General features: G+C 60.0%; 5 protein-coding genes across 7 annotated transcripts; 1 reads left to right on the top strand and 4 right to left on the bottom strand.

Annotated features, from left to right (window-relative positions):
• Positions 1 to 20: 20 nt before the first annotated feature.
• Positions 21 to 3516, bottom strand: VPS4A (vacuolar protein sorting 4 homolog A). 2 transcript variants are annotated; one of them, XM_054389555.1, is made up of 11 exons: positions 3446 to 3516; positions 2637 to 2748; positions 2383 to 2530; positions 2231 to 2292; positions 1856 to 1975; positions 1579 to 1735; positions 1108 to 1256; positions 925 to 1006; positions 626 to 845; positions 402 to 542; positions 21 to 303 (listed from the first exon to the last, which is right to left on the bottom strand). In XM_054389555.1, exons 1-11 carry the CDS (start codon positions 3464 to 3466, stop codon positions 202 to 204), a joined length of 1314 nt encoding a protein of 437 aa, XP_054245530.1. In that variant the 5' UTR covers positions 3467 to 3516; the 3' UTR covers positions 21 to 201. The 2 variants fall into 2 exon arrangements, with proteins under 2 accessions (XP_054245530.1, XP_054245531.1); XM_054389556.1 differs by having other exon boundaries at positions 207 to 299.
• Positions 3517 to 6525: 3009 nt separating this feature from the next.
• SNTB2 (syntrophin beta 2) lies at positions 6526 to 13966 on the bottom strand. Its single transcript, XM_054389733.1, has 7 exons — positions 13528 to 13966; positions 9323 to 9533; positions 8113 to 8323; positions 7473 to 7615; positions 7109 to 7305; positions 6791 to 6981; positions 6526 to 6618 (listed from the first exon to the last, which is right to left on the bottom strand). Exons 1-7 carry the CDS (start codon positions 13958 to 13960, stop codon positions 6526 to 6528), a joined length of 1479 nt encoding a protein of 492 aa, XP_054245708.1. The 5' UTR covers positions 13961 to 13966.
• Positions 13967 to 15131: 1165 nt separating this feature from the next.
• UTP4 (UTP4 small subunit processome component) lies at positions 15132 to 20236 on the bottom strand. 2 transcript variants are annotated; one of them, XM_054389637.1, is made up of 16 exons: positions 20078 to 20236; positions 19418 to 19609; positions 19221 to 19305; positions 19050 to 19139; positions 18731 to 18939; positions 18414 to 18585; positions 18245 to 18336; positions 17831 to 17927; positions 17427 to 17491; positions 17186 to 17308; positions 16884 to 17043; positions 16523 to 16629; positions 16269 to 16364; positions 15847 to 16044; positions 15611 to 15721; positions 15132 to 15336 (listed from the first exon to the last, which is right to left on the bottom strand). In XM_054389637.1, exons 1-16 carry the CDS (start codon positions 20234 to 20236, stop codon positions 15220 to 15222), a joined length of 2073 nt encoding a protein of 690 aa, XP_054245612.1. In that variant the 3' UTR covers positions 15132 to 15219. The 2 variants fall into 2 exon arrangements, with proteins under 2 accessions (XP_054245612.1, XP_054245610.1); XM_054389635.1 differs by having other exon boundaries at positions 15859 to 16044.
• A 691-nt stretch (positions 20237 to 20927) lies between these two features.
• Positions 20928 to 21500, top strand: CHTF8 (chromosome transmission fidelity factor 8). The gene is made up of 3 exons (XM_054389853.1): positions 20928 to 20950; positions 21075 to 21192; positions 21276 to 21500. Exons 1-3 carry the CDS (start codon positions 20928 to 20930, stop codon positions 21498 to 21500), a joined length of 366 nt encoding a protein of 121 aa, XP_054245828.1.
• A 1218-nt stretch (positions 21501 to 22718) lies between these two features.
• On the bottom strand, positions 22719 to 25806 carry HAS3 (hyaluronan synthase 3). Its single transcript, XM_054389698.1, has 3 exons — positions 25186 to 25806; positions 24551 to 24652; positions 22719 to 23642 (listed from the first exon to the last, which is right to left on the bottom strand). Exons 1-3 carry the CDS (start codon positions 25804 to 25806, stop codon positions 22719 to 22721), a joined length of 1647 nt encoding a protein of 548 aa, XP_054245673.1.
• Positions 25807 to 27766: the final 1960 nt, after the last annotated feature.

The raw sequence follows: 27766 nt of genomic DNA, 5'->3' as shown, positions 1-27766 counted from the left end.
CCGCCCCCCAATCCCTTAGTGTCAGCCTCTTCCCCCAGGCTGTGCTCCCCATGACCCCGCTGCAGGGTGCTGCAGTGCGATGGGGTGAGAGTGAGCGCAAGATGAACCTGTTTGGCACAGCCAGCACAGGGAGGGGAATGTGAAGGGAGGCTCTGCCATGCAGCTGCCTCAACCTCACACCTGCCCCCCCCCACACACTCCTTAACCTTCCTGTCCAAAATCCTCCGTGAATTTCTTCACCCTCAGCAGATCCTCAGTGTTGACAGTGGGGCGGGTGGTAGCCAGAGAGCGCAGCATGTCTGACTGCAACAGAGCAGGTGGGCAGCTCAGCCCCTGTGCCATGATGGGGTGGGAACTGCACATGGCATGATGGGTGCCTGTGCCAGGGTGGCTACACTCACCTTGCAGACAGTGGGCTCCAGCAGCTTGTCGCTGGGCACATCCATCCAGGTCATCTCAATGGCACCAGGGTCACCAGGCGAGCATGGTGTCAGGAGGTCGTCCACAGAAGCACCCGGGGTGGTGCGGGATGGACCACGGACCTGCAGCAGAGGCAAGTGGTGGCCATGGCACTGACACCAGCCTCAGGGACAGACCCCCAGATAGGAGCAGACCCCCCACTCACCTTTTTGAAGTGGGTGGCTGACTGCACCTTGCGGACAGGCTGCATGAGAGCATCCCGCACGATGATGCTGATGTCAGCCCCCGAGTAGCCATCAGTCTTGCGGGCCAGCTCCTGGATATCGTCGTTGGTCAGGCTGTGTGGGGTGTTGCCCAGATGCAGCCTGAACATCTGGGCGCGGGCAGCCTCCTCAGGCAGGGGGATGTAGATCCGCTTCTCAAACCTGTGGGATGGCAGGCAGGGCGGTGAGTTGAGCTGCAAAACCCTGCCAGACTCCCTCACCCACATCATGTCCTACTCACCGTCTCCTGATGGCCGAGTCCAGCACCCAGGGGATATTGGTGGCACCCAGCACCAGGATCCCATCGCTGCTGTTGCCCACACCTGCCCAGGGACAATGATAGATGGCTCAGAGCAATCCCTGGGGAACTGTGAGACTCAGGTGTCTGGCAGCATCTTCCACCCCCTCCTGCTCCCTCTCTCACCCTGCATCTGCACCAGGAACTCAGTCTTGATGCGCCTTGCTGCCTCGCTCTCATTCTCATTGCGGGAGCCACAGAGTGAGTCCACCTCATCGATGAAGATGATGGAGGGTTTGTGCTGCCTTGCCAGCTCAAAGAGATTCTTCACCAGCCTGGAAACAAGGGCAGGATATGGAGTCAGGGCCCACCAACACCACCCAGAGGCCCCAGGAGCCCTGAGGTGATAAGTCCATTGTGCCACCAGCTCCTCCTGCCCCTGCCCACCCTGGTGACCCTGTGCTGACACCAGTTTGGCAAGTGCCATGGTGGGAGAAGAGTCATCCCCAGGCTGTGGAGTCTCAGGAGGGCTTGTGCTCTACTCTTGGACCCATTAACAAGGTTTACCAATGCTGGTGGCCCTGGCACTGCCAGCCCAGTTGGTGGGAACATCAGGAGCCACTCTGCAGCAGCCACCCACCTCTGCTGCTCACTTACTTCTCGCTTTCTCCCAGCCACTTTGACATCAGGTCGGAGGATGATACAGAGAAGAAGGTGGAGTTGTTTGCCTCGGTGGCCACAGCCTTAGCCAAATAGGACTTGCCAGTGCCAGGCGGCCCAAAGAGCAGGATCCCTCGCCAAGGTGTGCGCTTCCCTGCGACAGAGGCCAGCATCATGGTTGGGGTCACCTCCCAGCACTTGCCCACCCCAGTTGGCACCCCACAGCGCTGTCTCCATGGGTGAGCAGCAGCTGTGGTGCCACCACGGCCCTCACCAGTAAACAAGTGTGGAAACTTGATGGGCAGGATCACGGCTTCCTTCAGGGCTTCCTTGGCTCCCTCCAGGCCAGCCACATCACTCCACCGCACGTTGGGCTTCTCCATCATGATGGCACCTGTGTGATGGGCACCACGCTTCCAAGATCTGCCAGGAAAGACAGAGCCTCCCTCCTCCCATCTGCACCCCACCAAACCCCCCCACCCACACTGCCCCTTGGCACAGAGACCAGTTGTGGGGAGCTACCACGCTCCAGCAATACACCCCTGGGCTCCAAACCCACAGCACGTTCCCTTCCCTGCATGGCCACTGGGGAGCCCCACTGCTGGCCCCACAGACCACCAGTGCTGCTGTGTCCTCCACAGCCCCTCACCCATCAGCTGCTCCTGCAGCTTCTTCTTCTCGGGGTTCTCGCCCTCACTATCACTGTCGCTCCTGGGGAGAGGGTATACAAGTCAGGAACAGGACCAGCAGCATCCTGCCAGCTCCAGTGGTGGGTAGGGTGTCCCTCACTCCCCCACGCACCCCTTGTTGTCATTCTGTGACTCTTTGACAGGTTTCTTGCCCTGCTTGTCCTTGCTGCGCAGATACTCCTTCAGTTTCTCTGCCCGGTCCAGGTACTGCACACACTTGGCCCGGATGCTCTCCTTTGCCTTGTCGCTGTGAGCCTCATCTGCAGAGAATTCCCAAATATCACCTGTGGCCCCAGGCCACAGCCCACTCTGAACCCCTCCAGAGCCTCCAAGGCAGTACCAGGGGCCACAGTGGCCCCATCTCACATTTGATGGCGTGCAGGAAGTACTCGACAGCATGCTGGTACAGACGCAGTGCCTCCTCATAGTTCTTGGCCTTGTCCTCCTCGGTGGCTTTGGTGACCAGGTCGATGGCTTTCTGGTAGGGGAGGACACAGCATCGTGAGCCGGGGAGCAACACTTTGGGGTTGGCACCCGGGCCAAGGCAGGATGATTATGTTCAACACCCCCGAGGGAGCCGGGCTGGGCCTGGCCTGCTCACATCGGGGACTCTTCCACAGCGCCCGGCAGAACCAGGCCCCTTCCTCACCACCGGCAGTGGGCTGAGGCTGCCCTAATAGGGCCTGGCACCGGGGCAGAATGAAGCCATTCTCTAGTCGGCACTGGCACCGGGTGAGGCCGTTCCCCGGCCGGCACTGGCACTGGCACTGGCACTGGCACTGGCACTGGGTGAGGCATTACACCGAACAGCACGAGGTAAGTAAGGCCTCTCACCGACCGGCACCGTGAGAAGCTGTTCCCGGCCGGCACCGCTCCGGCACCGAGCAAGGCCTTTCTCTGATCGACACCGGCACCCGGTGAGGCCATTTCCGGACCATCACTTAACCGGCACCGGGTAAAGCCCTTCCCCGGCCGCCACCGCGCAGGCACCGGGTGAAGACTTTCCCCGACCGGCACCGCACCAGCACCGGTTGAGGCCTTTCCTCGACTGGCACCGAGCGAGGCCTTTCCTCGACACCTCCGGGTGAGGCCTCCCGAAGCGGCCTCCCAGCGACGCGACAAGAGGCCCCGTCAGGACACAGCCCGGCCCTGGCAGCACCCCCATCCAGCCATACCTGCAGGGTGGACATTGTCATCTCATCGCCCGGTGTGGCCGCTCCTTAGCGCGGCCCGCTCCGGCCCGGCGGTAGCGGCAGCAACAGCAGCGGCGGCGGCGGCGGGGCCCGCGGGACCGGACCCCTCCTGCCCCGGCGCTGAGCGCCACAGCGCCCCCTGCCGGCGCCCGCCGGCACGCGAGAGGAGGGGTCACGGCAAGCCACGCCCCCTCCCGCGCCGAGCCAGGGACGCCCGGGCTGCCGCAGGCTCCGAGTGATCGATCTCGGCGTGCTGGGTCTGGATGGGATCGCTGGTGATCATCTCGTCCAAACCCCCTGCTCAAGCAAGGTCACCCACAGCAGCCTGCCCAGGACCACAATGTCCAGGCAGGTGTGGAATCTCTTCTGAGAAGACTCCACAACCAATCTGGGCAGCCTGCTCCAGGACTCCAGCACCCTCACACCAGAGAAGTTTCTCCCCATGGAACCTCCTAGGTTCCAGTTTATTCCTGCTGCCCCTTATCCTGTGGCTGGGCACCACTCACTCAAAAGAGTCTGGCCCCATCCTTTTGCCCCCCACCCTTTAGATCTTTCTGACCACTGAGAAGAGCCTTCTCTTCTCCAGGTTAAAGAGTCCCAGGTCTCTTGGCCTCTCCTTCTCACAGTCCCCTCAGCATCTTTGTTGCCTCCACTGGACTCTCTCCAGTGGTTCCTTCTCTCTTGAACTGAGGAGCCCAGAACCAGACACAATGTTCCATGTGGGGCCTGAGCAGGACAGAGCAGAGTGGGAAGAGAATCCCCCTCGACGTGCTGGGCACACTCTTCATGCACCCCCGGAGACCCTTGGCCTTCTTGGGTAATGTGCAACTTGTTGCCCACCAGCACTTGCAGGTCCTTCACCACAGACCTCCTTTCCAGCAGGTCAACCCTTGGCCTGTACCGGTGCAGGGTCTCCTGGGGTGCATAAAGAGTGTGGTGTTAATTCCCTGGTAATTGTTAATTTAGAAGATGAGCCAGCATGTACCCAGGTGGCCAAGAAAGCCAAGAGGATCCTGGCTTGGATCAGCAATAGTGTGGTGAGCAAGACCTGGGCAGGGATCATTCCCCTCTACTAGGCAATGGCGAGGTCACACCTTGAATCCCAGGTTCAGTTTTGGTCCCCTCACTCCAAGGAGGACACTGAGGTGCTGGAGTGGGACCAGAGAAGGGCAAGAAAGCTGGTGAAGGGTCTGGAGAACAAGTCTTGTGAAGAGCAGCTGAGTGACCTGGGATTGTTCAGCCTAGAGAAAAGGAAATTAAGGGGAGACCTTCTGTCTCTCTACCACTGCCTGACAGAAGGTTGGAGCCAGGTGGGGGTTGGTCTCTTTTCCCAAGGAATCAGTGACAGGATGAGAGGAAATGGCCTCAGGTTGTGCCAAGGGAGGTTTAGGTTGGACATGAGGAGCAATTTCTTCCCTTTGAGCATTGTCAAGGCCTGGACCAGGCTGCTCAGGGCGGTGGTGGAGTCTCCATCCCTGGAGGGGTTTCAAAGCCATGGAGATGTGGTGCTGAGGGACATGGTTTAGTGGTGACCTGTCAGGGCTGGGTTAATGGTTGGACGTGATGTTCTCAAATGTCTCCTCCAGCCAAACCCTTCTGTGAATCCAGGACTCCCAGCACCCACACACATGCACACACTTCCCTCCCTGCACACCCCCTGCAAACATCCACACCCTGTGTCACACACAACATCCTGTGTGTCCATTGACACACAGCCCCAGGTACTTGCAGATATCTAACACCTCACCGCCCCCCACTGCCTCAACCACTCCCACCACAAGACCCTCTCCAGTCACTCCACTACCTCCATGTGCTGTACTGGGAATTAACTGCCCTTTCCCCAAGCAGACATACACACACACTGCCACACCCACAGCTTCCCCCCCCGCAAGTGAAACTCAGAATCCCCAGAAAATGCAATTTGGTATAAATAGTGATTTACAAAGAGTACAAAAATAGAAGGGGGAAGTGGGGGGGCCCAGGGCTGGAGCTGGGGGGGAGAGGTGATCACAACTTGTAGTGCTTGTGTGCTGGCACCCCCTGGCATCCCCCACCCAGCACAGCCCCATGGGAAGCAGAAAATTGTGCAAGTGGAGTTTGGCTGAGGGGTAACTGAGGCCTCAGCCAGGAGCCTGGGGTGGGGTTCCCCACTCCCACTTTGCCCAGGGCTCCCCCCAGCACCCTGGGCTGTGGAAGCTACAACCCCTTGGTGGCAGGTGGGGGTAGTACAAAAAGCGAAAGTGCATCAATCTACGCAACCTGTCCCAAACCCCCAGGGGGCTGTGAGTCCCCACAGGTAGCTCCCACGATGGGGGGCACAGGCTGTGGTGTCTGGTAGGGGGCCCATGGGGCAGAACAGCTTGGGGAAGGGCAAGTCTCTGGTTCCCCCAGCCCCTCTGCCCAGGACAGCAGAGATACAACATTTGTTTTGTGGCTTTGGGAGGTTTGGAGGCTCACAGCTGTACCCCCCAGCAGCAATTGGAGGGGGGAAGGGGGTTGAGCCCCCACCTCCACCCCGGCGTGTGCCACAGGGTCAAGCACCCCAGGGCTCAGGGCAGCCCTTTTTGTGCCTGTGAACACACCAAGATGATTGTGCATCCCCCACCCTGACTAGGGCAAGGAGACCCTGTGCTGCAGCTATAGGGGGCCCTGACAGCCCACACCTACCCCATGTGGGGACAACGTGACCCCCTCTGGAGATGCCCCAAGGCAGGGAGGGTGCTGGGTCCCCCAAAAGTGGGTGGATGAAGCACCAGGCGTTGCCCAGTGTGTGTGGGACAGTGGACTCGCCCTAATCCAAGGCACAGGTGGTGAGATCAGTGATGGCTTCAGGCCCATGGGGATTAAAGCTGGTGTCTGTGACCCCCCAACACCGGGGGGCTGGAACTGATGGTGTGGAGCAGGAAAGGCTCACCGCCCCCATCCTGGGAAGCCACCCTGCTGTGTCCCTGGTGGCTTTTTGGGGCAGCAAGTTCTGGCCCCAGCAAGGCACTGGTGGGGAAGGAGAGACTGGGGGAGGGTCCCCTTCAGTTTCCCCAGCTGTCAGAAGATGGGCAGGGCACCTACACCAGCAGCCCCATGCGGGTGACTTTGGCAGAGAGGAAGGTGTGGAGGATGAAGACGATGGGCTTGGGGCAGGAGTGGAGGTCCAGAGCCTGAGGGGGAGAAGGAGAGTAGGGTCAGCCCCCAGCCAGCACCCAAACACTCCAAGGGGCACCTGGGCTGGGGACTCCCCACCAGCAGTACCCAGCAGGTCAGGATGATGCAGGGATGGGGGAGAAGCAGGAGACACCCCTGGAGGAATAAGCCCTGCCCCCATCTCCTCACCAGTTCCCCCTCAGGGCCCCCGAAATCCAGGTAGAGAGTCCTGATGCCATCATCTGCTGACATCTTCAGCCTCTCGTAGGGGTAGCGGAAGAGGACGGTGCCAGCGCCAGTGCCCGGCTCCTCGCGGCAGATGGTGAAGCCACACTCATAGTGGATGGAGAGCTGCACATCCTGCCCGCCCAGCATGCACCCTGCAGCCACAGGCACGGCTCAGCCATGCTGCCCACCCTGTGCCTGCCAGATGCCCTGGGTCCACCTGGGACCCACTGCACCCCAAGAGGGAAGCTCTGGGGGTCCTCCTGACCCCACAGCACTCACCCACGGTGACCTCCTTGATCAGCTCGGCTGCAGCATGGCAGCCCTGGACGAGGACACGTGTCCAGCAGGAGAGGTCCCGGTGTGTCTCCACACGGAAGACGTGCATCTCCACACCCTGGCGAGAGCCTGTCCGGGTGGCAAAGGTGAGCTCGGAGCCCAGGGCGGGTGAGCGTCGGCCTGAGCCTGAGTGGACCAGCCTGAGGTGGGGAAGAATGGACAGAGGTTGTGGGGAGGGTGCCATGGGTGTGATGGCAGCACCATGCCACCCCATGCCCATCACTGTTCCAAGGTCTGTCCCTGCTCCAGCAAGATAAGAAACTGGATGTTGCCAAGAGGTCCTTGTGCTCCAGCCCACCAAGCCCACCTGGTAGCCACCAGCGGGTAGCTGTGACACGGGGAGGCCCAGGCATCCCTGGTCCAGGGCATGCCATCGTACAGCAGCAGGTCCTTCTCTGTCACTGCCATGAGCACTGGCCGCCACTGCTGCCGCCCTCCATCCAGGCGCGCCTGAAACAGACACGAGGCCATGGCAAGGAGCACCGGGCATCTGCTGGCATCCACCACTGCCTTGGCACCCCACTTCCTGTACCCACAGCTGGGCGGACCCCAAGCTGGCAGCTCCGCATTGCCAGGCTGTTAGCAGCAACCATGTAAAGTTATGTGAGGTACCACCAAAGGTGGTCATCACAGAAAGCCAACCTAGGAGGAGACACTGGGACCCCACGGATGGGGCTGGGCTTGCCATGGTGTCTGGGCAGTAAATTGGTGGAAATGTGAGGGGATGAGGAGCATCTCCAGCCTGAAAACCCCAGTGGCAGAAAGGTTTGAGAGCATGGGAAGTTCTCTCTTGGCCAGGGCATACTTGGGAAGGTGAGAGTAGCTGAGCCTGGTGCCCAGGCTGGTGGCAGGGCTCTGCAGCTGTAACCACAGTGCCAGTGGCACTGCCATCCCCAGGGATGGCATGAGACAGCACCTGTCCCCAGAACAGCATGAGCAGCACGTACCTGTTCAGCCAACCAGGCAATGTGCTTGACCTCCCTGCCACCAGCCACAGCACCACTGGTGCCCAGCATGGCATTGAGCTCTGCCAAGACCTGGGGCAGCAGGGCAGTGATGTTGGCATGCAGGGCTGTGAACCAGGAGTGTGCTGTTGCCGTGTCCTTGCAGCGCAGGATCAGGGTGTTCCGGCTGTCCGGCGAGTGCAGCTCGATCAGCCTGCAAGGGACATGGTGCTGGCTGGGACAGGGGCGGTGTGCCCCATGCCCAGCACTGCAAACTGGCCCCACTGCTTTGGGACTTTGGCTGTGCCAGGGAGCCACCAGTAAAGCCGGGTGCTAGGCGTGCTGGCTGGCAAAGCTGGGGGGATCTGTAAGGCCCCCCTTTCCATGGGCAGGGGGAGGCTGCCAGCTGTCCTGGGGAGGGCACAGTGCAGCCTGGTCCTGGCCAAACCCCCTGGATTTTCCTTTCCTGGCTCAGTGAAAAAAATGAGCAGTCATGGTGTCAGCAAGGGGCAGCCCCTAGACTGTCCTGGAGGCTCCACAGGGAACAGGATCCTCATGTCAACAAACATAGCAGTGTGCCAAGAAGGCCACCACCATCCTGCCTGGGATCAGCAACAGCATGACCAGCAGGACCAGGGCAGGGATTGTCCCCCTCTGCTGAGCACTGGTGAGGCCACAGCTTGAATGCTGGGTTCAGCTTGGGGCCCCTCACTCCAAGAAGGACATTGAGGTGCTGGAGTGGGACCAGAGAAGGGCAAGGAAGCTGGTGAAGGGTCTGGAGAACAGGTCTCATGAGAAGCAACTGAGGAAACTGGGGTTGTTCAGCCTGGAGTAAAGGAGGCTGAGGGCAGACTTTCTGGCTCTCTACAACTGCCTGTCAGGAGGTTGGACCCAAGTTGGGCTGGTCTCTTCTCCCAAGGAACAAGCCACAGGGCAAGAGGAAATGACCTCAACTTGCACCAAGGGAAGTTTAGATTGGACATGAGGAACAATCTCTTCCCCATAAGGGTTGCCTAGGCCTGCCTGGCCCAGGCTGTTCAGGGCAGTGGTAGAGTCCCCATCCCTGGATGGATTTTAAAGCTGAGGAGACACAGTATTAGGGGACATGGTTTAGTGGTGACCTGGCAGTGCTGGGTTAATAGCTGGACATTCTTCAACCAAAAATAACTCTCTGACTCTAACCACCAGGTGGAGGGACAGCCCCTACCCTTACCTGTTCTCCAGGTCAGGCATGCTGAGATTCCGGGCAACAAAGCACATCTTCAGGGGGATCACCTTGCGGTCACGGGGACCCTGGTGCTGGGGGGATCCTGAGTCCTCGCTGCCACTCAGGCTGGGCGACTGTGGGGTGGCCCCCTCCCATGGCAGATCCGACACCAGAGAGGGTTTCTTGATGTAGGGGGTCACCTCCTGCATGAACTTCACTGGGGGCAGAATGGAGAGGACAGGTTAGGGCTGGGTAGGGGTCTCGCACTCAAGGAATGCTCTGCCCACAGAAGGGAATTTCAGCCAGCCCTGGGTGAGTGCAGGACCTCCCACAGCACAGTTCATGCCCAGGGAGCTGAATTTACCACCCATTCTCATATCACAAGCAGAGGAACAGGGCACCCCACCCTGCCAGCCAGGGGTGCAGAAGCTCTGGGGACCAGGGCACAGCCAGAGTGTTCCACCCTGCACACGATGAAGATGCTGGGAGCTGTAGAAAGGCACTGGCGGCTCGTCCCGTCTACCAGCAGCCAGTGTCGGAAAGGGAAGACGCCCAGCACAATGGGGCCGGGCAGGAGGTCAGGCTGCAGCCCCATCCTGAGCCGCGCCAGCAGCTGCACTGCCAGGACGGCACGGTCCCAAGTTTCCAGCACCACGAGTGCTGATGGAGAGACGACTCCATGGTGCTGCCCACAACAGCAGGACAAGGAGGAGGAGAAGGAGTTTGAAGCCAGGACATCCCGGCTCCATGCTCTTCTCCAGACAGGAAGGAAGGAGGCACCAACTCCTATTCCCCCTTGACTGTCCCTCCCCAAACACCACCCAGCCCAACCAAAGAGCAGCTCTGGTGAGGTTACAGCACCCAGAGCACACCCCAGCTTTGGATGGGGTGACTGTGAGGTCATGGTGCTGCTGCAGGCTCACCAGTGCTGACGGCTGCCCTGGCTGCCCCTCTCGGGGAGCGCTGACACCCTCAAAAGATAGTCAGGAGTGTCAGCCGAGCCGGCTGCCAGAGCCGGGGTGAGGCCGCCAGGGTGGGATGGGACACTTGGCCAGGCAGGAAAGCTGTGAGCAAGCCTGCAGCCGGTGCTGGACCCCCGCCCGGACGTGGCTCCCCAGCCAGCATGCATGCCGTGAGATCCCCGAACGCAGGAACATGCTGGGAACAGCAACGTCCACACCCTGGGGCAGCAGGGAGTTAAAAACAACCAAGAAAAAGCAAATAAGCTGCAATCCATGAAGAGAAGCTCCCTGCTGCTGTGAAAGTGTCCACAGAGCCGGCACACCACCACACCAGAGCCAGTCCAGCTGGCAACCAGCTCTTTGATGAGTGGGAACGATGGTGGTGGGGCCCAGGTCCTGCTCTTTGCTGGTTGTCCTGCTGCGATACACAGCCCTGGCCCAGGCCTCACTGGCTGCAAATCCCCCAGATAACATCTGCCTATGGCATGGGCAGGGAGATGCCAATGGGTAGGAAGATGATGGTGGGGATGAAGTGCAGGCAGAGAGGTGCCAGTGGGGATGGAGAGCAGGCAGGACGGTGCCAGCCACCCACCTTCCCACTAGATTTGCCAAGCTGAGCAGCACGGTGGGCTGGGGACACGCTGCCATGAGGCACTTGTCCTTGCTGCGGGCATCAAACGAGTTAATATTAGCCTCCAGCCACACTGATCCCAGGATTACCGCTGCCCGCGCACCCCTAATCCTGCTGCCTGGACAGGCAGGACACAGCAGCGCCGGGGCCAGCAGCAGCTCCCACCATGGGGCTACTTGGCAGATGTTTACCAGATGTTGCCAGCTGCCTCCAGCACTAGCCGAGAGCCTGCAACCTCCAGCCAGCCCCTAGCAGGGCTCCAGCCTCCAGTGCCACAACCCTGCAGTGCCAGTGCCAAGCTCCACTGGGGAGCAACCACTACCTTTCCAAAGGCTGGGTTCACTGAGAGCCCCTGGATCAGGGAGGACTGTTGGGTGTGTCCAGAGGACACGAGGTGGAGCTGAGAAGCCTGCAGTTCAGGAGGCTGAGCATCACGCCAGGGTGCTGCTGGCCATGCTGGTGGATGTCAGTGGCAGCTGGAACTACCAGGTAGTCACTGTGCAAGCTTGGCCACCACAGCACCGAGCAGATATGCAAGACCACAGCTGCTGGCGAGGATGGCAGCAGAGCCGGCTCCCTGCTTTCAGGGGGTCATAGCTACAGCATGTGCAGGAACACAAAACTCCCCATGCCAGTGGGCACAAAACTGGCATCAGGGCATGACACTTGCAGCCATCTCTTCTGCTCCCGGTGAGCCCGTGGACAGTGCAGAGCCAGCACAGCACAGCCACTGCCGCCCCGCCTATGCGCTCACCACAAAGGAAACCCGTTTGTCATCTGCACCCCTCGCCTGGCCTGAGGCAGGAAGACAGCTGCTCTGGCTGCAAGGCAGCACCAGGTTAGCACCAGCCAGGGCTGAGACCCTCTGCACCACCTGGGTGGCATCAGTTCATTGGAGTCCTCTTCTGCCACCAGCACCCAGAGAGGAAACAACAAAGTTTCTGCTTTTGCTGCCATACGGCTTGACTCTTGCAACCAGCCTTCCCCTTCACCAGTGCCTGGCCAACCTGTGTGCCCACCAGCTCTGCCCGCAGGAGCAGAAAGGCTCCCTTCCCACAATGTGCCAGAGCGTGCCTTGGGCCTGCACACACCTTGGGAAGAAGGTGCCCAGTATGGGCCCGTGTAGCCCAGCCCTGTGCTACCAACCCTACTGGGGAGCTGGAGCAAAGCTGGTGATCCCATCCTCTACCACCAAGTAAGGTGAAGCCCTAGCACATGCCAGGGTGGTCACACCTCCAGGACCTTGGCAAGGGGGGACGAGGCAGGATGGCATAGCCAAGGTCTTTGCCAGCTCCTCTCCAGGGCCCATAGATGCCAGACAGCCACCAGACGGTCCTGCCAGGCTGTGGGGCAGCCATGAGCAGCCCTGTAGCCCTGACTTGTAAGGGAAGTGGGGGGCTGCTGCAGTGCCCATGGCGGAAGCGAGGGACAAAGACACTGCAGGGCTGGAGCTCCTGTGGGACAGGATCAAACAACCAGGCAGTGCGAGGCAGGAGCGAGGGGAAGGAGGCACAGAGTCCTGCCTTGCTGGTGGCCCTGACACCAAACCCAACACTCACAGACCCCTGCCATGGTCGAGCCACACAAAGCCATCCTATGCCAAGCATGGCTGTGCCAGGAAGCCCACCTGCCTCTCATTATGCTGGCACAGTGTGCCAGAAGCAGGTGGGTGAGCAGCAGTGTTCACCACTGGGGTCAGCCCAGCCTGACTGGCACCAGCACCCAAGCCCAGTGTCCACCCATGGAACACCCTCACACCCTGGAGAACACACAGCTTTGCCACAATGCCAATGCTTTGTGCCACCACAGACCTGCATGGGCCACCATGATCCATGGCACATGAGTTTTGTGTCTTACTGGATGCCTCTGATGTGATGCTCTATGGCATGAGTCCCTGTGCCACATGCCGCTGGGCCAGGCGGGTCCTGTCTGAGCTTGTTGGGCTGCCAGAAACAGGTCGGGCAGGAGCTGGTAGCTGTACCAGGCTGGCCCTGAGCTGGCTGCACCATAGGCACGGAGCCCATAGGGTCATAGAGCCCACTGGGTCGTGGGGCACACAGCAACACTGAGCAAAAGGAGACACAAAACTCACAGGGACATTGAGCTCAAAGGGACATAGAACTCACAGGGACAAGGCAGAGCCCAAGGCCACCCCTGGGGACTCGGGGGCAAAAGCACACACCCCAGATGCTCTGTCCCCAACGATGGGGGAAACCCTGTCCTGGGGAGATGCTGGAGCCAAGAGACCCCAGTTCTGTCTCAGGGTCCCCTAGCTCTGTTCTGGGGGGCACAGTCAGCAGAGATGGCACATCCGTGTCCCCAGCTGAGAGGGGTCCCTATCCGACCACAAGCTGGGAGGGGACACCCCTATCCCCATGCCAAACAAGGACACACTGGGACCCAGCACCGGGGTTGAGGGATTTTGGGGGGGACCCAGACGTATTGGAGGTGGGCTGGGGGAAGTAGGGTCCTGCAATCGGAAAAGAGCCTCAAGGAGCGGTCCAGAAACCCGGTGACAGCGGCAAGGGAGTGTTGTAGGACCTGGTAATGGGACAAGGGGACACCCGATAGAGAGGGCCGGTACAGGAGAGAAGGGGAGAGGGGGCGTTAGCTGTTACCTTCGAGAATGACCTCCCTCCCGGCTCGCTTCAACGCCTGGACAGCTTGATCGTGGGTGGCATCCCGGAGATCAACACCATTAACAGCAAGAATAGCGTCGCCCAAACGGAGAGCCCCGCTCCGTTCCGCCGCCAAACCGGGGAAGATCCGAGAGATGAGCACCGGCATACGATTCTCCCTCCCTCCTTTAATACTAATACCAAGCCCTCCCGCTTCCGCTTTCACTACCCGCACCCTCCTCACGCAACCGGGAGCTGCCGTTGCCTCTGCGTTGCCGTTAACTACGCCGTTAACCGCCGCCGTTTCACATCCTCCCGGTTCCGCCGTTAAATTCAAAGATTCCCCGTTTAATTCCGCCGCTACCCGTACCCAGCGTTCCCTTAAAAGCAGTTCTAACAGCCCCGTTTTGCTAGCCCGGGTCCACACGGCCATGCCGCTGCCACCGCTACCGTCGCCGAGTACCGGGGAGAAGGGGCGTGGCTTTTTCGGGGGGCGTGATTACGCTTCTACGCCCCTCGCCCGCATGGCGCGCTGTGATTGGCTGTGTAGCGGGGGAGAGGCGGGGCTAAGAAGCTCCTCGTCTCCCTTCCGCGCGACCAATCGCAGCAGAGGCAGCGCTCCTCCGCCGGGATTGGTCGTGCGGGAGACGAGGGAGCCACGCTGCGCGCTTTATTTCACGCTCCGCGTTCGCCCTGTCAAGCCCCACTTACGTCATACAACCCTCCCAAAGCCCCAGTTCACCCCCTCCCCATAGTCCCTGATCCTACTCCTCTGAGGTGCCTTACACCTTCCAGACTAAGTGGCCACCTTGGTCCAACCAAGCAGAAACTGGACAAGGGCGTACTGGTGTCACTGCAAAAGCGGCCACCAAGCCACTGGGTTGTGATGACATAGCAGGGAAGAGAGAAGATAGAGGGTGCCACCTCCTCTCTTCAGCACTGGAAGGGCATGAGAGCCCTACAAGGTGGCCACATCCTCTTGCTCAGGTCAACACCAATCTAACCCACTCCTATGAAATCAAGGACACTGAGATGATGAATCAAAGATTGGATTGGAAGGGACCTTTGAAGCCACTGGTAAGGCCACACCTTTAATACTGGGTTCAGTTTTGGGCCCCTCACTCCAGGAAGGACATTGAGGTGCTGCAGGGGGTCCAGAGAAAGGCAACAAAACTGGTGAAGGGTCTGGAGAAGATGTCTTGTGAAGAGTGGCTTTGGGAAATGGGGTTGTTCAGCCTGGAGAAAAGAAGGCTGACGGGAGACCTTCTGGTTCCCCACGGTTCCGTGAAAGGAGGTTGAAGCCCAGTGGGGGTCGGTCACTTCTCCCAAGGAAAAAGAGGAAACAGCCTCAAGTTGCACCATGGAGGTTTAGGCTGAACTTGAGGAACACCTTCGTCCCCAAAAGGGTTGTCAAGGCCTGAGCCATGCTGCCCAGGGCAGTGGTGGAATCCCCATCCCTGGAGGGGTTTCAAAGTTGAGGAAGCATGGTGTTGTGAGACATGGTTTAGCGGTGACACGGCAGTGCTAGGTTACAGTTGGACTCAATGATCTTAAAGGTCTCTTCCATGCCAAATCATTCTCTAAAGACAAGCCCTGTGCCCACAGCCACGCAGAACGGTGGGTTTATTCCTACAGCTCCTGAGGAAATCCACATACACATGGTTCCTGCAGCTGGAGCAGCTCCTTCTGCTCTCAGGTACCAAATTTCTTCTGTTGGATGGGCAGGGGCAACTGTGTCTTGAAGTCCATGATGGGCCGTTCCACCACCACCAGGCACTTCTCATCCAACAGATCCACAAAGAGCAGGGGCTGCAGGACAGGCAAGGGGCAGGAGATGAGAACATGGTGCCAGCCCTGCACCTCTTCAGCTTGGCAAGGGCATGCCAACTGTCCTGCAGCTGGCTCTGGTTTGCTTGTACCCACAGGCAGTTCTCAGGGCTGCAGGAACTGCCAGGCAAGTGGAGCTCATGAGATCCCAGCAAGTGGCTGCATTGTGATGGGGACCAAGACCAAGCTCTGCTGTGTTACTTGGGCACCGGGAGCACAAGAGCAGGTGGAGCACACAAGCAACAGCATCACCCACCTGGAACTTCTTGCAGATCTTGAAGGCATGGAGCTCCTGCTTCCGGGCAGTCTCTGGGAGCTGCTTCAGCGTGGTCTGGTTCATGAGGAGGGTACTATTTTTTGGCAGGGGCTGTGAAGAGAGTGTATGACACTGATTGGCACTGCCCAGACCACCACCACTCCTAGTGAGAACTAGGACACCCAGACTGGGCTGGGGAGATGTCATGGGCACAAACTCATCCCTCTCACAGAGGCACGGGGGCTCACCAGGGACTTGTCGAGGACACAGAACATGTAGAGGTCGTGGAGCAGGATGTGTGAGGGTTTCTTGGGGTTGAAGGTGATGTGGGTGATGGGCGTATCTCTCTCCAGCCAGGACTTGTGTAGCCCGCGGTGCTGCACCATGCGGCTCCAGGATGTGTATTTCTTCTTGAGGATGCTGAACTCAAACAGCTGGAAAGGTGGAAGAAGGAAGGGAAAGCGGGAAGCTTGTGAGGTCTAGTACTCCCTCGCATCACCCCCACGCTGGCATATGGGCTCTGGCAAGGGTCCCGCCAGGGATAGTGAAGGACAGCCAGGGCCCTGCATCTGCCTGGAACATGGGTCTCCTGCAGCCAAGGAAAGAGCCACAGAGAAAGGACCGGAATGACAAGGGCTGTGACTGGGAGAGCTCCTACCTGCTGGTCTGAGTAGGCAATAACCAGGGTGTTGATGAGAGGATGGATGGCGAGGGCCGTCACAGCGCAGTTGTACATGGGCACTGTGCAGTGATACTGTGAGACAGGAGGATGGTGCTAATGAGGCAGCTGGAACCACTTCTGAGCCCCCCGCCCCCCTTTCCTTCATACCCACCCCCAGTCCTGCTTTAGGAGTGGGATCTACACATTGAACCCTCCCACCATCCAGCTGCCAGAGTCATTCCTGCTCCTACCTTGAAGAACTTCAAGTTGTAGACATGGATCACCCAGTCCCCACCAACTGCAGCCAGCCAGAGCCCATCTGTGCTTGATGCCAGCAGGTAGACAGCCTCGGAGGACCCTGTGAGAATATCCTCAGCAGCTGGAATAGGAGCTTGGAGTCCCAGAGCCACCCCAGAAGACATCAAGATCCATGTGCCCCCAGCCCTCATGTCAGGCCATGAGGGTGGCACAGAGGAGAGGCTGCTGGGTAGGGAGGAGGACCCACACATCCCAGGACAGGAATGTGGGGACACGCTTGTCCCTGCATCCACACTGGGGAGGGCACATGGAGCCCAGGGACCCCAGTGCTCCTGGTTTCCTCCCAGCACAAACCTGAGGGCGGCTGAAGCGTGTGCAGATGCTTGCAGTCCCCTGGCTCCAGCAGTTGCAGGACGTGGACAGAGCCTCGAGCAGAGGCGATGAAAAGCCTGTGAGAGTCGGAGGAGAACTGGAGCTGGTAGGCTGGGAGCAGCAGCTTGGGCACTTTAGGGACCTTGAAGGGGGAAGAAAGCAGGGTGGCAGTGGTAGGTGGCTGCTAGCACTTGCTACCTTCAACCCATGCTGGCCCTGCCAGCCCTCTGGGACCCCAAAGCAACCCACCACCCCTCCTCAGGTCAGCCAGTCACCTTCCTCACCTTCTTAATGCTGATGCTGTTGCCCTCACACTGCACTCGGCAGAGGTGGAAGCGGGAGGCTGTGGAGTAGGCAACCCAGGTGCCACAAGGTGAGACACAGCTGCAGTAGATGTGCTCTGGACCCTAGAAAGGCAGAGGGGCTGAGCAGGGCCTGGGAGATCCCTCAGCAGCCTGGCACACACAGCTCGGCTGCTGGACGGACAGGGTAGGCACCAGGACAGGCCCCTAGGCCAAACCCTACCTTGCTCTTGAGCTGCACAAGATGCTCAGGCATGCGGCTCAAGGGGAGGACCTCGCCATCCTTTCCTAGAACACCAAGAAACTGTATCAGTGACAGTTGGGAAACTGCGCAAGTCCTGTTTAGCAGCTCAGGATCTTGAGGGCAGTGCCCAAGGGAGAGCCCAGACTCTTCCCCAAACTCCTATGAGGCTGAACTCTGCTGGTAGCATGAGCTCACCCAGTGCCCAAACACACACCATGCTGGGAAACACAGCCTGGGCTGTGGCCATCACCAGCGCAGGGCTCTGGAGAAGAAAAGGGTCAACCTAAACCAACCCTCTGCTGCCCAAACAGGATAGTTCATGCCCCAAATGCTGCTGGCTCTGTCATGGGGGTAAGACTGGAGAGTTTGGCCTTACAACTCACCAGTCTCCTCAGTGGAGCCAAGCCTCCAGAGCTCCAGGTGCTGGGAGAACTGGAAGAGAAGCAGCTGGGCTTTCCTGGCACAGGAGACAAGGCGTCGCTGTGGGCAGAAATGGGGAGACTGACGTGAACCCACAGCCTACCTGGAAAGCCTGGGCCAAAGCCAAAATGCCCCAGGGTGCCAGAGACTGGGGTGGGGAAAAGCAAGGACTCAGGTCCCGTGGGATGGGAGCGCAGAGATGGAGACCCAGTAGGACCAGCAAGACAAGCTCACCAACTTCTACCTGCTCCACGGCAGGAGCCTCCAGACATGCCAGGGTCAGGGAGGGGACCTGGTGGGGCAGGGAGGGCCAGCCTTCTCCTGCAGGAAGAGTCAGACTTGGCAGGTACCAGCCCCTGCTTCAGAGCAGCACTCACATGTGGGAAGGTGAATTTGCGGAGGGCTACGTCATAGCTCTTCTTGTTAATCTTCTCCATCAGGGGGCGGATCACCAGCTGGGCATCCAGGCCTGGAAGCCAAGCAGAGCTCAGCCACACCAGTAGCAGGAGAGCCCCAAGCCCTCCTGGTGACCAAGGCTGGTCCTACCTCCAGAGATGAGAGCTGTGGAGCTGTGAGCTACGGCTCGCACGTCATGAGTGTGATACTGGAAGGGCTTTGTCCGCACCCAGCGCTTCTCCTGGCTGTCTATCTTCACTGGCAGCAGCTGGAACTGGTAGGTGGCACCAGTGGAGGTGCCCACGATCATGCTGTCCTCATTCTGATGTGGGAAACAGGGTTAGTGGCTGCAGAGCAGGAAGAACAAAAGGGACCAGCAGCCTCACACCCAGCCCTTACTGAGTGTCTCAGGTCAAGCACAGAGGAGCCCAGACAGGGCTGAGTGACACACACGGGAACTTGCCCACCTCTGACACGGCCAGTGAGAGGGCAGCCGAGGTGCTAACAGTGTGGGAGTCCTGCAGCGTCCCTTGCTCCCAGTCCCAGAACTGCACCCTCCCGAAGGAATCTGAGGTGATGATGGTGCCACTGGAGAGGAAGGCAATGCTCCACACAATGCACTCACGCTTCACCTTCTGCACACGGTAGTTCACCATGATCGTCTGCACTGTTAGGCCTGGGGAGTGGAAAAGAGGGTTGCGGGTGACACAGGGATCACCCGCCCGGTACAGAACATGCCAGTGGTGCCAGGGAGAGGCCATGCTCAGCCCTCAGGGTGTGAGTTACCTGAAGAGACATCAAACACACGGAGGATGTCGATGGAGCCAGCTGCTATGTGAGAGCCCGATGGGTGCCAGGATAGGCACAGGATGCGTCCTGCAGGCAAGGAAACTCCAGATGTCACCCCATGGACATGGTCATTAGGACTGGGGCAGCACCAAGCCCTCCCAGACTCACCTTTCCGCCTGTCCAGGTTCCGCTCGAACTGGATGCCATCAGGAACAACTTGGAAGAGCTTAATGGAGCCATCCTCACAGCCAATCTGCAGGAGCACTGGGGTCAGTCCCAGCAGGACAAATAGACCCTCACCAGTCACCACTACCCCAGGTCTGCAAGAGCGTCCTGGTGCCATTGCCAATCCTGGCCGCACTTACTGCCAGCTGGGTGCCACTGCCATTAGCTGCCATGCTCCAGATGGGTCCCCCACAGCCGTCAACAGAGTGTGCCACACACAGCCGGGCCAGGTCGTACTCAGTGATGTCCCCGCTAAGGCCAGCACCGAACAGACGGTCTCCTGCCGCCCAGCACAGCACTTCCACCGATCGGGTCTCATGTCCGGGGATCACCTGCCGAAGCATGTCTGTTACCCTGCTGCATGGCAGCTTGGTACAGCCCAGTACAAGGTGCTGCAGCTCACACAACTCAGTACAGCCCAATACGCCCCAGTACAGCCCAATACGCCCCGGTACAGCCCCATATGATGTGTACAGCCAGGTACAGCCCCGCACAGTCCAGTGCGCCTGGGTGCGACCCACTCTGGCTCTGTATGGCCAGGTACAACCCAGCATAGCTGGGTACAACCCAATACGGCTCAGTATAGCCGGGCTCGACACAACCGCGAACGGCTCGCTGCAGCTCCGCAGGGCCCGTTATCCTGCTGCACAGCCTAATACGGCTCAGTACAACCCAGTACGGTCCCATATAGCCGGACACAACTGCGTGTAGCCAGGTATATTCCAGTCTGGCTCGGTCCAGCTCCGTATGGCCCACTGTTTTGCTACACGACCTGGTACAGGTGCGTACGGCCCCCTCACCTTCTCCTGAAAGTAGTTGGCACCGAAGTTGTAGATCTCGACGGCGCTGTCGGTGCGGGCCAGCGCCAGGCGGCCGCCGCGGGGCTGGTAGGCCAAGCAGCGCACCCCGGCCGGCACCAGCCCGAAGAACCGCACGCGGTGCACCTCGAACTCCCCCATAGCGGGGAACCCCCCCTCCACCGCCCCCGTCGCGGCCCCGGTCCCTCCGGGTCCCAGCCCCGCTCCGCCCCGCGCAGCCCCCACGTGCGCGGCGCACCCGGAAGCGGAAGGACCCCTGCCCGGTGACCGGAGGCGGAATCGCGGCCTGGCGGGAGATTTGGGCGCTGCCGAGCGCAGGGCTCGGCCCGGTGTGGGGTGTTGGAACGGGACTGGAGAAGCGGCCCGGGGTTCGGAGAAGCGGGTGGGCGGTGGGAGAGACCCAGCACACCGAGAGGCCCCGGCTAGGCTGCTCCGGTACGGCCCCGCTCTACCGGCACCGCTGGAGGGCACCAACGCCCCGCGCACCTGGCCTGGGGGTCTTCAGGAGTCGGAGGGGCTGGCTGAGTATGGTAGTCTGTAGCTCCTGGGGAGGGCTGCAGAGCCGAGAGATGTGACTGGGGGTCTGTAGAGCCCATGAGTAGGTCTGGCCATAGTGCCCGGGGACCCCCTGCAGGGCCCAGGGTGCAATTTGGGTCTGAGGGGTCCAGAGAGGGAGAACTGGCCTTAAGGGGATCTGCCTCCAGAGGGAGGTCTGAATGTGGGAGCCAGAGAGAAGAGAAGCTGGGCAGAGGGGCTTCCACTGCAGCAGAGTCTGACCTCTTTCCCCCCAGTACTGACTGTGTCTCTGCAGGTCCTTTGGAGGCCCCGGAACATGGTGCAGATTGTCATTTCCAGGTGAGGCTATGGTGGGCTGCACATCGTTGCGATGGGGAGCAGATCCTGCCCCACAGCAGTGCCCAGCTCTACACCCACAGCTCCAGGATGGAGCAACTGGTGATGCTCCTTCTCTCACCTGCAGTACAGGTGCTGGAAGCTTGGCACAGTGGGTGCTGGTGGAGCTGCAGGGTGAGATTGAGCCCCGGCAGAGTGGTGAGCTGGCAGGGAGCCTGCTGGGAGACCTGCATTACACCCATGAGGTGAGGCAGCCCTCCACTCTCTTACTGGGAACAGCCCCAATACCCAGGGTGCACAACCCTCACCCTCTTGCTGCTCTCCTCAGGGTGTCCCTGTGCTCATCGTGGGCCACCACATCCTCTACGGGAAGATGGTGCAGCTAGAGAAGCCTTTTGCTGTCCTGGTGAAGCAGGGAGCTGGTGAGCCTGGCACCAATCCCAGCTCCACAGAGCCACACACCTGCTACAGCGTCACTGCCCTCATCAAAACCAAACTCCTCTTCAAAACCCGCCCCAAGCCCATCATCACCAACATCCCCAAGAAGGTGTGAGGGCTCAGACCAGCGGTCATGAGCCCTGCTCTGCTGCCAGGCAAAGTGCTGAAGGTGGGGGTGATTCAGGGCTGGTGCTGGCGTCATCCCTGTCCTGTACAGAAGGCTCTGGGGCCAGCTTAAGATGCTGGGTGTCCAGGCACTCAGAGCTCTTCATGGGTCACTTGTTCCAGTGACACTGACCCCATTTAAGAGCTGCTGAGCTCTGGGGCACAACCTTACCTGCCATCCCAGGTAAAGTGGATCCTACTGCACAGGAACCTCCTCAGAGCCCATGCAGGGCTGTCTCACATCTTCTCCACACATGGCTTTTTCTCTGCAAGTCTTTATTTCGCCAAATCCCTCAGGATATGAAAACCAGACTTTTCAAAATATGAAAAAACAGCACCCCCAGGTTAAAAAATAAATAAATTTACAAACCATCAGCAATGATTATCAAAGAGCTACAAAAGTCTCCTAAAAAACCTTGTATTAAATTAAACAAAAACAAGCTAAAAGCTCAAGTGTAGAAAGGTTTAAAGCCCTGAAACAGAAAAAGAGGGCTCAGGGTGACCTTCCAAGGAAAGGGAAAGGTGGGAACTGTTTTTTCCCCACCCTCCTCTACATGACTAAGCCCCAAATCTGGCATCGCATCAGGGTTGGGATGATGGAGCCATGATTTGGCCCCAATTTCCACATGTTAGGGTCCCCTCCTTTGGCTCTTTGGCAAAGCTGAAGGGAGTTGGTGCCCTCCCGGGGCAGCCAGACCCCTCTAAAAGGAGGGGGGAGCTATTGGGGGATCTCCTAGTGGGTACGTGCCTGCACATACAGGAACCATGGGGCAGAGATGGGCAGCACCAGCCAGCGGTGCTGGCACAGGTGCCATGTGGAGGCTGTTTTGCCATAGCACCATAATGGGGGGCACACCATGAGGACCCCCTGAAAAGCACCAAAGAGTGGAAGGATGGGGGGGGGGGGGGGGAGCACAGCCAGCAGTGCTCCACACAGCACATTGGTATGGCACAGAGGGGATGCTGCCAGCACCACTGCAGTTGCGCCCAGCCCAGCTCGGCCTCTCCCTGCCTTTTACAGAAAAAGGAGAATCAAACAAAACCAACAAAAACAGAACAAGACTTGAGCAGAAAGGCTGCGGAGGGAGCGCTCAGCACTGCCCAGCACTTGTGGGGAGGGGACTGGCGGTCACCCCAGCACACAGGGTCACCTTGGTGCTCCCCACGGTTACACCTCAGCAAAGGCCAACCCGCATTGCTCTTGCCGCTTGCCACAGCGCCGAGCGACAATGGCCAGGTAGAGAGTGAGCAGGGCCACCCAGTAGCAGGCATAGAGGATGGCCCCTGAGACAAGGAAGGCCACCTCGGTCTCACTGAAGAGGTCCTGGCTGTAAGCAGTGTAGGCCAGCCCACCCAGCAGCACTGCCACCCACACCGACACTGGCAGCAGCCCCACAAAGTTCACCACGATGGTCCGGCGCCCTGAGGTGCCCCAGCCTGACTTGTTGATGGTGGCAATGGCAAAGATCTTGGCAGGGAGGAGGCTGGACATATAGAGAAGGGCATAGAGGGACATGAAGATCATCTCAGCGTTGCCTCGCAGGAAGCAAGCGTAGGTGGCTTTGATGATGCCAACCAGTTGCACTGTCAGGAGGAAGAGGAGGATGTTCCAGATGCGGCCACGGTAGAAGAGCTGGATGACGGTGGCAATGAGGAAGAAGGGGAAGAAGCCGGTGACCACCGACTCGTAGGTCATCCAGAGGTGATGCTTGTGGAACCACAGGGCATTGTAGAGCCACTCACGGAAGTAGGACTTGCTCCAACGGGTCTGCTGGTTGAGCCAGCGCAGGTAGCGGGTGGGTGTCTCTGTCAGGCACTTGGAGCGAGCTGTGTACTTGGTTTGGTAGCCCAGGCTCAGCACACGGTTGGTGAGGTGCCGGTCATCCCCAAAGCTGCACTTGCTGCCCAGGAAGGTCTGGTGGTACCAGTCCTCGAGGAACTGCTGCAGCAGGGCATTGCGGTACATGCCCAGGGGTCCACTGATGCACTGCACACAGCCAAAGTAGGACTGGCAGGCACGCTCCACATTGAAGGCCATCCAGTAACGCACGCTGCTCAGGAAGGAGATCCACGAGTCATACTTGTTCAGGATCTGCAGGGGAAACAGGCATCAGAATTGTTTAGGTTGGAAAAGACCTTAGGGACCATCAAGTCCAGCTATCAACCCAGCATTGCCAGGTCACCACTAAACCATGTCTCTCGACACCACATCTCCACTTCTTTGAAACCCCTCCAGGGATGAAGACTCCACCACTGCCCTTGGCAGCCTGGGCCAGACCTGAACACCCCTCAAGGGTGGGGGGGCGAAAAAAAAAAAAACCACAACCAAAACACACAGTTCCTCATGTCCAACTTAAACATCCTTATGCAACTTGAGGCCATTTCCTCCTGTTCTGTTGCTTGTTCCTTGGAAGAGACCCCCACCTAGCTCCAACCTCCTTTCAGGGAGTTGTAGGGAGCCAGAAGGTATCTCTCCCTGGAACTTCCTTTTCTCCAGGCTGAACCACCCCAGTTCCCTCAGCTGCTCCTTACAAGATGTGTTCTCCAGATCCTTCTCCAGTTTCCTTGTCTTTCTCTGGTCCTGCTCCAGCACCTCAATGTCCTTCTTGGAGTAAGTGCCCCCAAACTGAACCCAGGATCCAAGCTGTGGCCTCACCAGTGCTGAGTACAGGGGAATGATCCCTGCCCTGGCCATGCTGGCCACCTGATTTGGCAGTGGGTTGCCTAGATGATCTCTAAAGGTCCCTTCCAACCCCTAAATATTCTGTGATCCAAGCCAAGATGCTGGTGGCCTCCTTGGCAGCTGGGCAAACCGCTGGCTCAGCTTCAGGTGCTGTCGACCAGCACCCTCAGGTCCTTTTCCAATGGGCGTTTTCCAGCCACTGCCCCAAGCCTGGAGAATTCATAGGGCTGTTGTGACCAACTTGCCCTTGTTGAACCTCAGGCCGCTCACCGCTGTCACCACCCCTCCTAGGTGCCCTCCCTCTCAGCTGGGGTTACCTGGACATCTCCACCAACACCACCAACGCGGGGGTCGGCCTCCAGGATTCGGAGCATCTCGGTGGTGCAGGCAGGGTCCAGCACCGTGTCTGAGTCACACACCTGGGGGCAGAGGGAACATCAAGCCCCGCTCCCGCCGCCCACGCGCGCCCAGCAGACAGCCCAGCCCGCAGCCGGGCAAGCCTGAGCCACGGCCGGCGAGACGAGGCAGAGCTCCAGAGACCGGCAGGCGGTGGCAGGGAGCGGGAGAGCCCCGTGGTGCCTGGCCACTGCTGCCCTGGGCCACCCAGCCCCACCATGGTGGGGCCTGCTCTGGCTGCTACCACCACCACTCTCCCCTCATGCACATGTGGGGTCCTGGCACCCTGTGTGGTGCCACACACAGTAGCACCAGCCTTGCCAGGGGATGTGCTGAAGTGATGCAAAACTCCCCTGGGCAGCACTGCAGACAGGGCTCCACCTCTGGGTACTTCAATCCCAGTCGCAGGGGCTTTGTGTCAGTGCATGGGGCTGGATCCTGCACCAGGCAACTGGGTGCTGCTGTGGGCTCTTTCTGCTCCACCCACAGACCCTCCATACAGGCAGGATGCTCACTGCCCACATCTCCCCCATGCCCATCCAGCCCACGCATGCACCTGGATGTAGTCCACAGAGTCTCCAAGTGCCCGGAACGCCGTGTACATCACTTCACGCTTCCCGCCCCACTTCTGGAGGATGCAGGAGTAGGTGGTGCCACGAACCAGATCCTGGACAGAGGCCAGCCCTTCCCGCAGCCCAGCCTCTGTCTCCCCTTCACCCCATGCATGGAAGTTGCTCCTCCAGATGTAGCTGCCAGAGCGCTCTGAGCCCATCACATCGTGGAAGATGTCCAGCATGTAGGTGTCGTCAGGGCCATTGCCGTCCACCACCATCACCACTTTGAGGTCAGGGAAAGCAATTCGCTTGACAGAGAGGAGGCACTTCTTCAGGTAGTCAGGATCCTCCTGGTAGGCAGCGATGCAGAGGGCCACGGAACGCCCCGGTTGCACTGGCTGCCCCTCGCCCCTCATGCGCCGATGCTCCAAGAAGGCAAAGAGGCTCTGGATGAAGAGGTGAAGCCCCAGGATGGCCCCGTAGAGGCCGAAGGAGAGGTAGTGCTTCTCTGTGTGGATGAACTGGTACCCGGTGACGTAGGCAGCGAGGATGCCCCCCAGCACTGCCAGGGCAAAGAGGCTGGTCCCGACCACACGCAGGGCAGTGGAGAGGCTCACTGGCATCTAGGGGGGCACCAAGTAGTGTCAGGACCCCCTGCCTGGCTCCCCAGAAGAAAGCAGGAGTACCTCACTTCTCTGCTGCCCCATAGCCTCCCTGTCACCAGTTTGGAGGTGACACCTTCCCGATACCACGGTGTGGAGGGTCCAGAGCTCCCACAGCCCAGTGGGAACGTGGCTGCTCCCAGGCGATAGCTGAGATGGAGGACAGCGAAGGGCACAGGGATGTCGTGCACCCAACCCCAGGGTGTCCCCAGGGGAGAAGGGCTCTGCCCGCACACAGCCACCCCGAGCCCCGGCAGCGGGGGTGACAGTGCCCGGACCCCCACCTGGCTGCGGGATGGAACCCAGCAGTGCAGTCAGCGCGGGCAGTGAGGACTGCAGAGCTGTACGGAGGGGCACGGCTGCGGGGTTGGGGGTACAGGCAGGGTGCAGAACTAGCGCCGGAGACCACCCCGCTACCGGCAGCACCCCCCGGGCAGCCTGCAGTCCCCCTTCCAGACCCATCGCCCCCCGGGCCCTGCAGCCCCCAGTTACCCCTTGTCCCGTTGCAGCCAGTGCCGGTGCCGCCGCAACCGGTCTCGCAGCTCTGCGGGGGCGTGGACGCCCTGAGCCGGTACCGGCGGGGCCGAGAAGGAGGGACCGGGACTCACCGTGGTGGTGCCGGTGCCGCCGTTCGCCCCGGCTGCCGCCGCCGCTATGAGGCCAGCCCGGCCCGTGCGGCCCCTTTATACCGCGGCGGGGCCGGCACCGCCCGCAGCCCGCGGGGGCCCCGCCCGACACCGGCACCACCCCCGGCACCGGCACCGACACCGACACCGACCGCAGCCCGCGGGGATCCGCCCGGCACCGGCAGCACCTGGCACCGACCCCAGCCCCGCACTGCGGGAGCGAGGAGCGGCATCGGCAGCACCCGGCATCATCACCCAGCACCGGCATCAGCTGGCACTGGAGTGGCACCGGAACCAGCACTGGCATCACCCGGCACCACACCGGCACTGCGCGGGCACCAGCATCACCATCACCCAGCGCCAGCATCACACAGGGCAGCACTGGGGCACCTCAGGCTCCCCCCGTGCCACCCACCAGGTGCCACCCCATCTCCTCCTGTCCTCCTGCTCCATTCTTGGGGCCACCTCGGGGTCCTCCCCATTCCACCTCCCAGGGCTACCCCGTCTTATTGTGTCCCCTTCTTGGGGCCCCTCTCATGACATGCACATGTCACTTCCTTATGCCACCGTGTCCCTACCATGGCCACTATGAGCCACCTGGGGACACCTAGGGCCTGTCTTGCCTGGTCACCCTGTCCCCATGGCTGGGGGAGGGTGTCTCAGGACACGACCACGGCCACCTCCACACAATGTCCCTGTGTCATACTGATGGCACAGGGGACAACCAGCCCCGGGAGGGTCCATTTTGAGTCCAGATGACCTGCAGCTTCAGCTTTAGGCTCAAATCCAGTGCTTCTGGGTTCCTGACTCTAATAGGAGCCATTGCATCCTGCTGGGCTAGGAGCCAGGCACCAGGTGACACCAGGACAAAGCCTGGACCCTCACAGCCCTGGGCACACCCAGGCCAAATGGGTCCCCTTGGCTGAGACCCCATCATTATCAAGGTGATGCTGGTTGAAAGCTCCCAACTGTAAGTGCTAGACCAGCACATGCTGTGAAACTGGTGTGCCTGCAGACTGTGGGGATGGGGCAGGGACACACCAGGATGCTTGACACCACTGGTGGGGCTCCCATGTGGCCTGAGCCTGGCCGTGGTTGGGTACAGAGGTGTGAAACCTGGTGTGGTGGGTTCAGTCCTGGCATGGAATGGTGCTGTGGTGGTTCTGGATGCATCTGGAACCCTCATGTGTGCAGACGTGGCATGTCCTCACCCCACAGTCCTCCCTGTGCCCTTTATCACAGCCCCAGCCCCTGGGTTACTCTGTGTCCCTGCTACCTCTTGCAGCAGCTGGCCA

Source organism: Indicator indicator, chromosome 19, assembly GCF_027791375.1.
Source record: "Indicator indicator isolate 239-I01 chromosome 19, UM_Iind_1.1, whole genome shotgun sequence".
Classification (NCBI taxonomy): domain Eukaryota; kingdom Metazoa; phylum Chordata; class Aves; order Piciformes; family Indicatoridae; genus Indicator; species Indicator indicator.
Note: the sequence above shows the minus strand (reverse complement) of the source record. Positions and strands in the feature narration are given on the sequence as shown.

What these genes read in the sequence shown, in the direction of transcription:
- VPS4A (XM_054389555.1), bottom strand. Translation starts at nt 3,466, where the DNA reads ATGACAATGTCCACCCTGCAG. An exon ending in GCTGCAGGAGCAGCTGATGG is followed by an intron (nt 1,976 to 2,230) that starts GTGAGGGGCTGT and finishes CCCATCACACAG; the next exon opens with GTGCCATCATGATGGAGAAG. An exon ending in TGGCTGGGAGAAAGCGAGAA is followed by an intron (nt 1,257 to 1,578) that starts GTAAGTGAGCAG and finishes CCTTGTTTCCAG; the next exon opens with GCTGGTGAAGAATCTCTTTG.
- SNTB2 (XM_054389733.1), bottom strand. Translation starts at nt 13,960, where the DNA reads ATGGCCGTGTGGACCCGGGCTAGCAAAACGGGGCTGTTAGAACTGCTT. An exon ending in TTGCCTGGTTGGCTGAACAG is followed by an intron (nt 7,616 to 8,112) that starts GTACGTGCTGCT and finishes TGTCTGTTTCAG; the next exon opens with GCGCGCCTGGATGGAGGGCG. An exon ending in GATCAAGGAGGTCACCGTGG is followed by an intron (nt 6,982 to 7,108) that starts GTGAGTGCTGTG and finishes CTGTGGCTGCAG; the next exon opens with GGTGCATGCTGGGCGGGCAG.
- UTP4 (XM_054389637.1), bottom strand. Translation starts at nt 20,236, where the DNA reads ATGGGGGAGTTCGAGGTGCACCGCGTGCGGTTCTTCGGGCTGGTGCCG. An exon ending in GAACCTGGACAGGCGGAAAG is followed by an intron (nt 19,140 to 19,220) that starts GTGAGTCTGGGA and finishes CCTTGCCTGCAG; the next exon opens with GACGCATCCTGTGCCTATCC. An exon ending in TGGCTCCACTGAGGAGACTG is followed by an intron (nt 17,492 to 17,830) that starts GTGAGTTGTAAG and finishes TTGGTGTTCTAG; the next exon opens with GAAAGGATGGCGAGGTCCTC.
- CHTF8 (XM_054389853.1), top strand. Translation starts at nt 20,928, where the DNA reads ATGGTGCAGATTGTCATTTCCAG. An exon ending in GTGCAGATTGTCATTTCCAG is followed by an intron (nt 20,951 to 21,074) that starts GTGAGGCTATGG and finishes TCTCACCTGCAG; the next exon opens with TACAGGTGCTGGAAGCTTGG. An exon ending in ACCTGCATTACACCCATGAG is followed by an intron (nt 21,193 to 21,275) that starts GTGAGGCAGCCC and finishes TGCTCTCCTCAG; the next exon opens with GGTGTCCCTGTGCTCATCGT.
- HAS3 (XM_054389698.1), bottom strand. Translation starts at nt 25,806, where the DNA reads ATGCCAGTGAGCCTCTCCACTGCCCTGCGTGTGGTCGGGACCAGCCTC. An exon ending in ACTCTGTGGACTACATCCAG is followed by an intron (nt 24,653 to 25,185) that starts GTGCATGCGTGG and finishes CTCTGCCCCCAG; the next exon opens with GTGTGTGACTCAGACACGGT. An exon ending in GTGTTGGTGGAGATGTCCAG is followed by an intron (nt 23,643 to 24,550) that starts GTAACCCCAGCT and finishes TTTCCCCTGCAG; the next exon opens with ATCCTGAACAAGTATGACTC.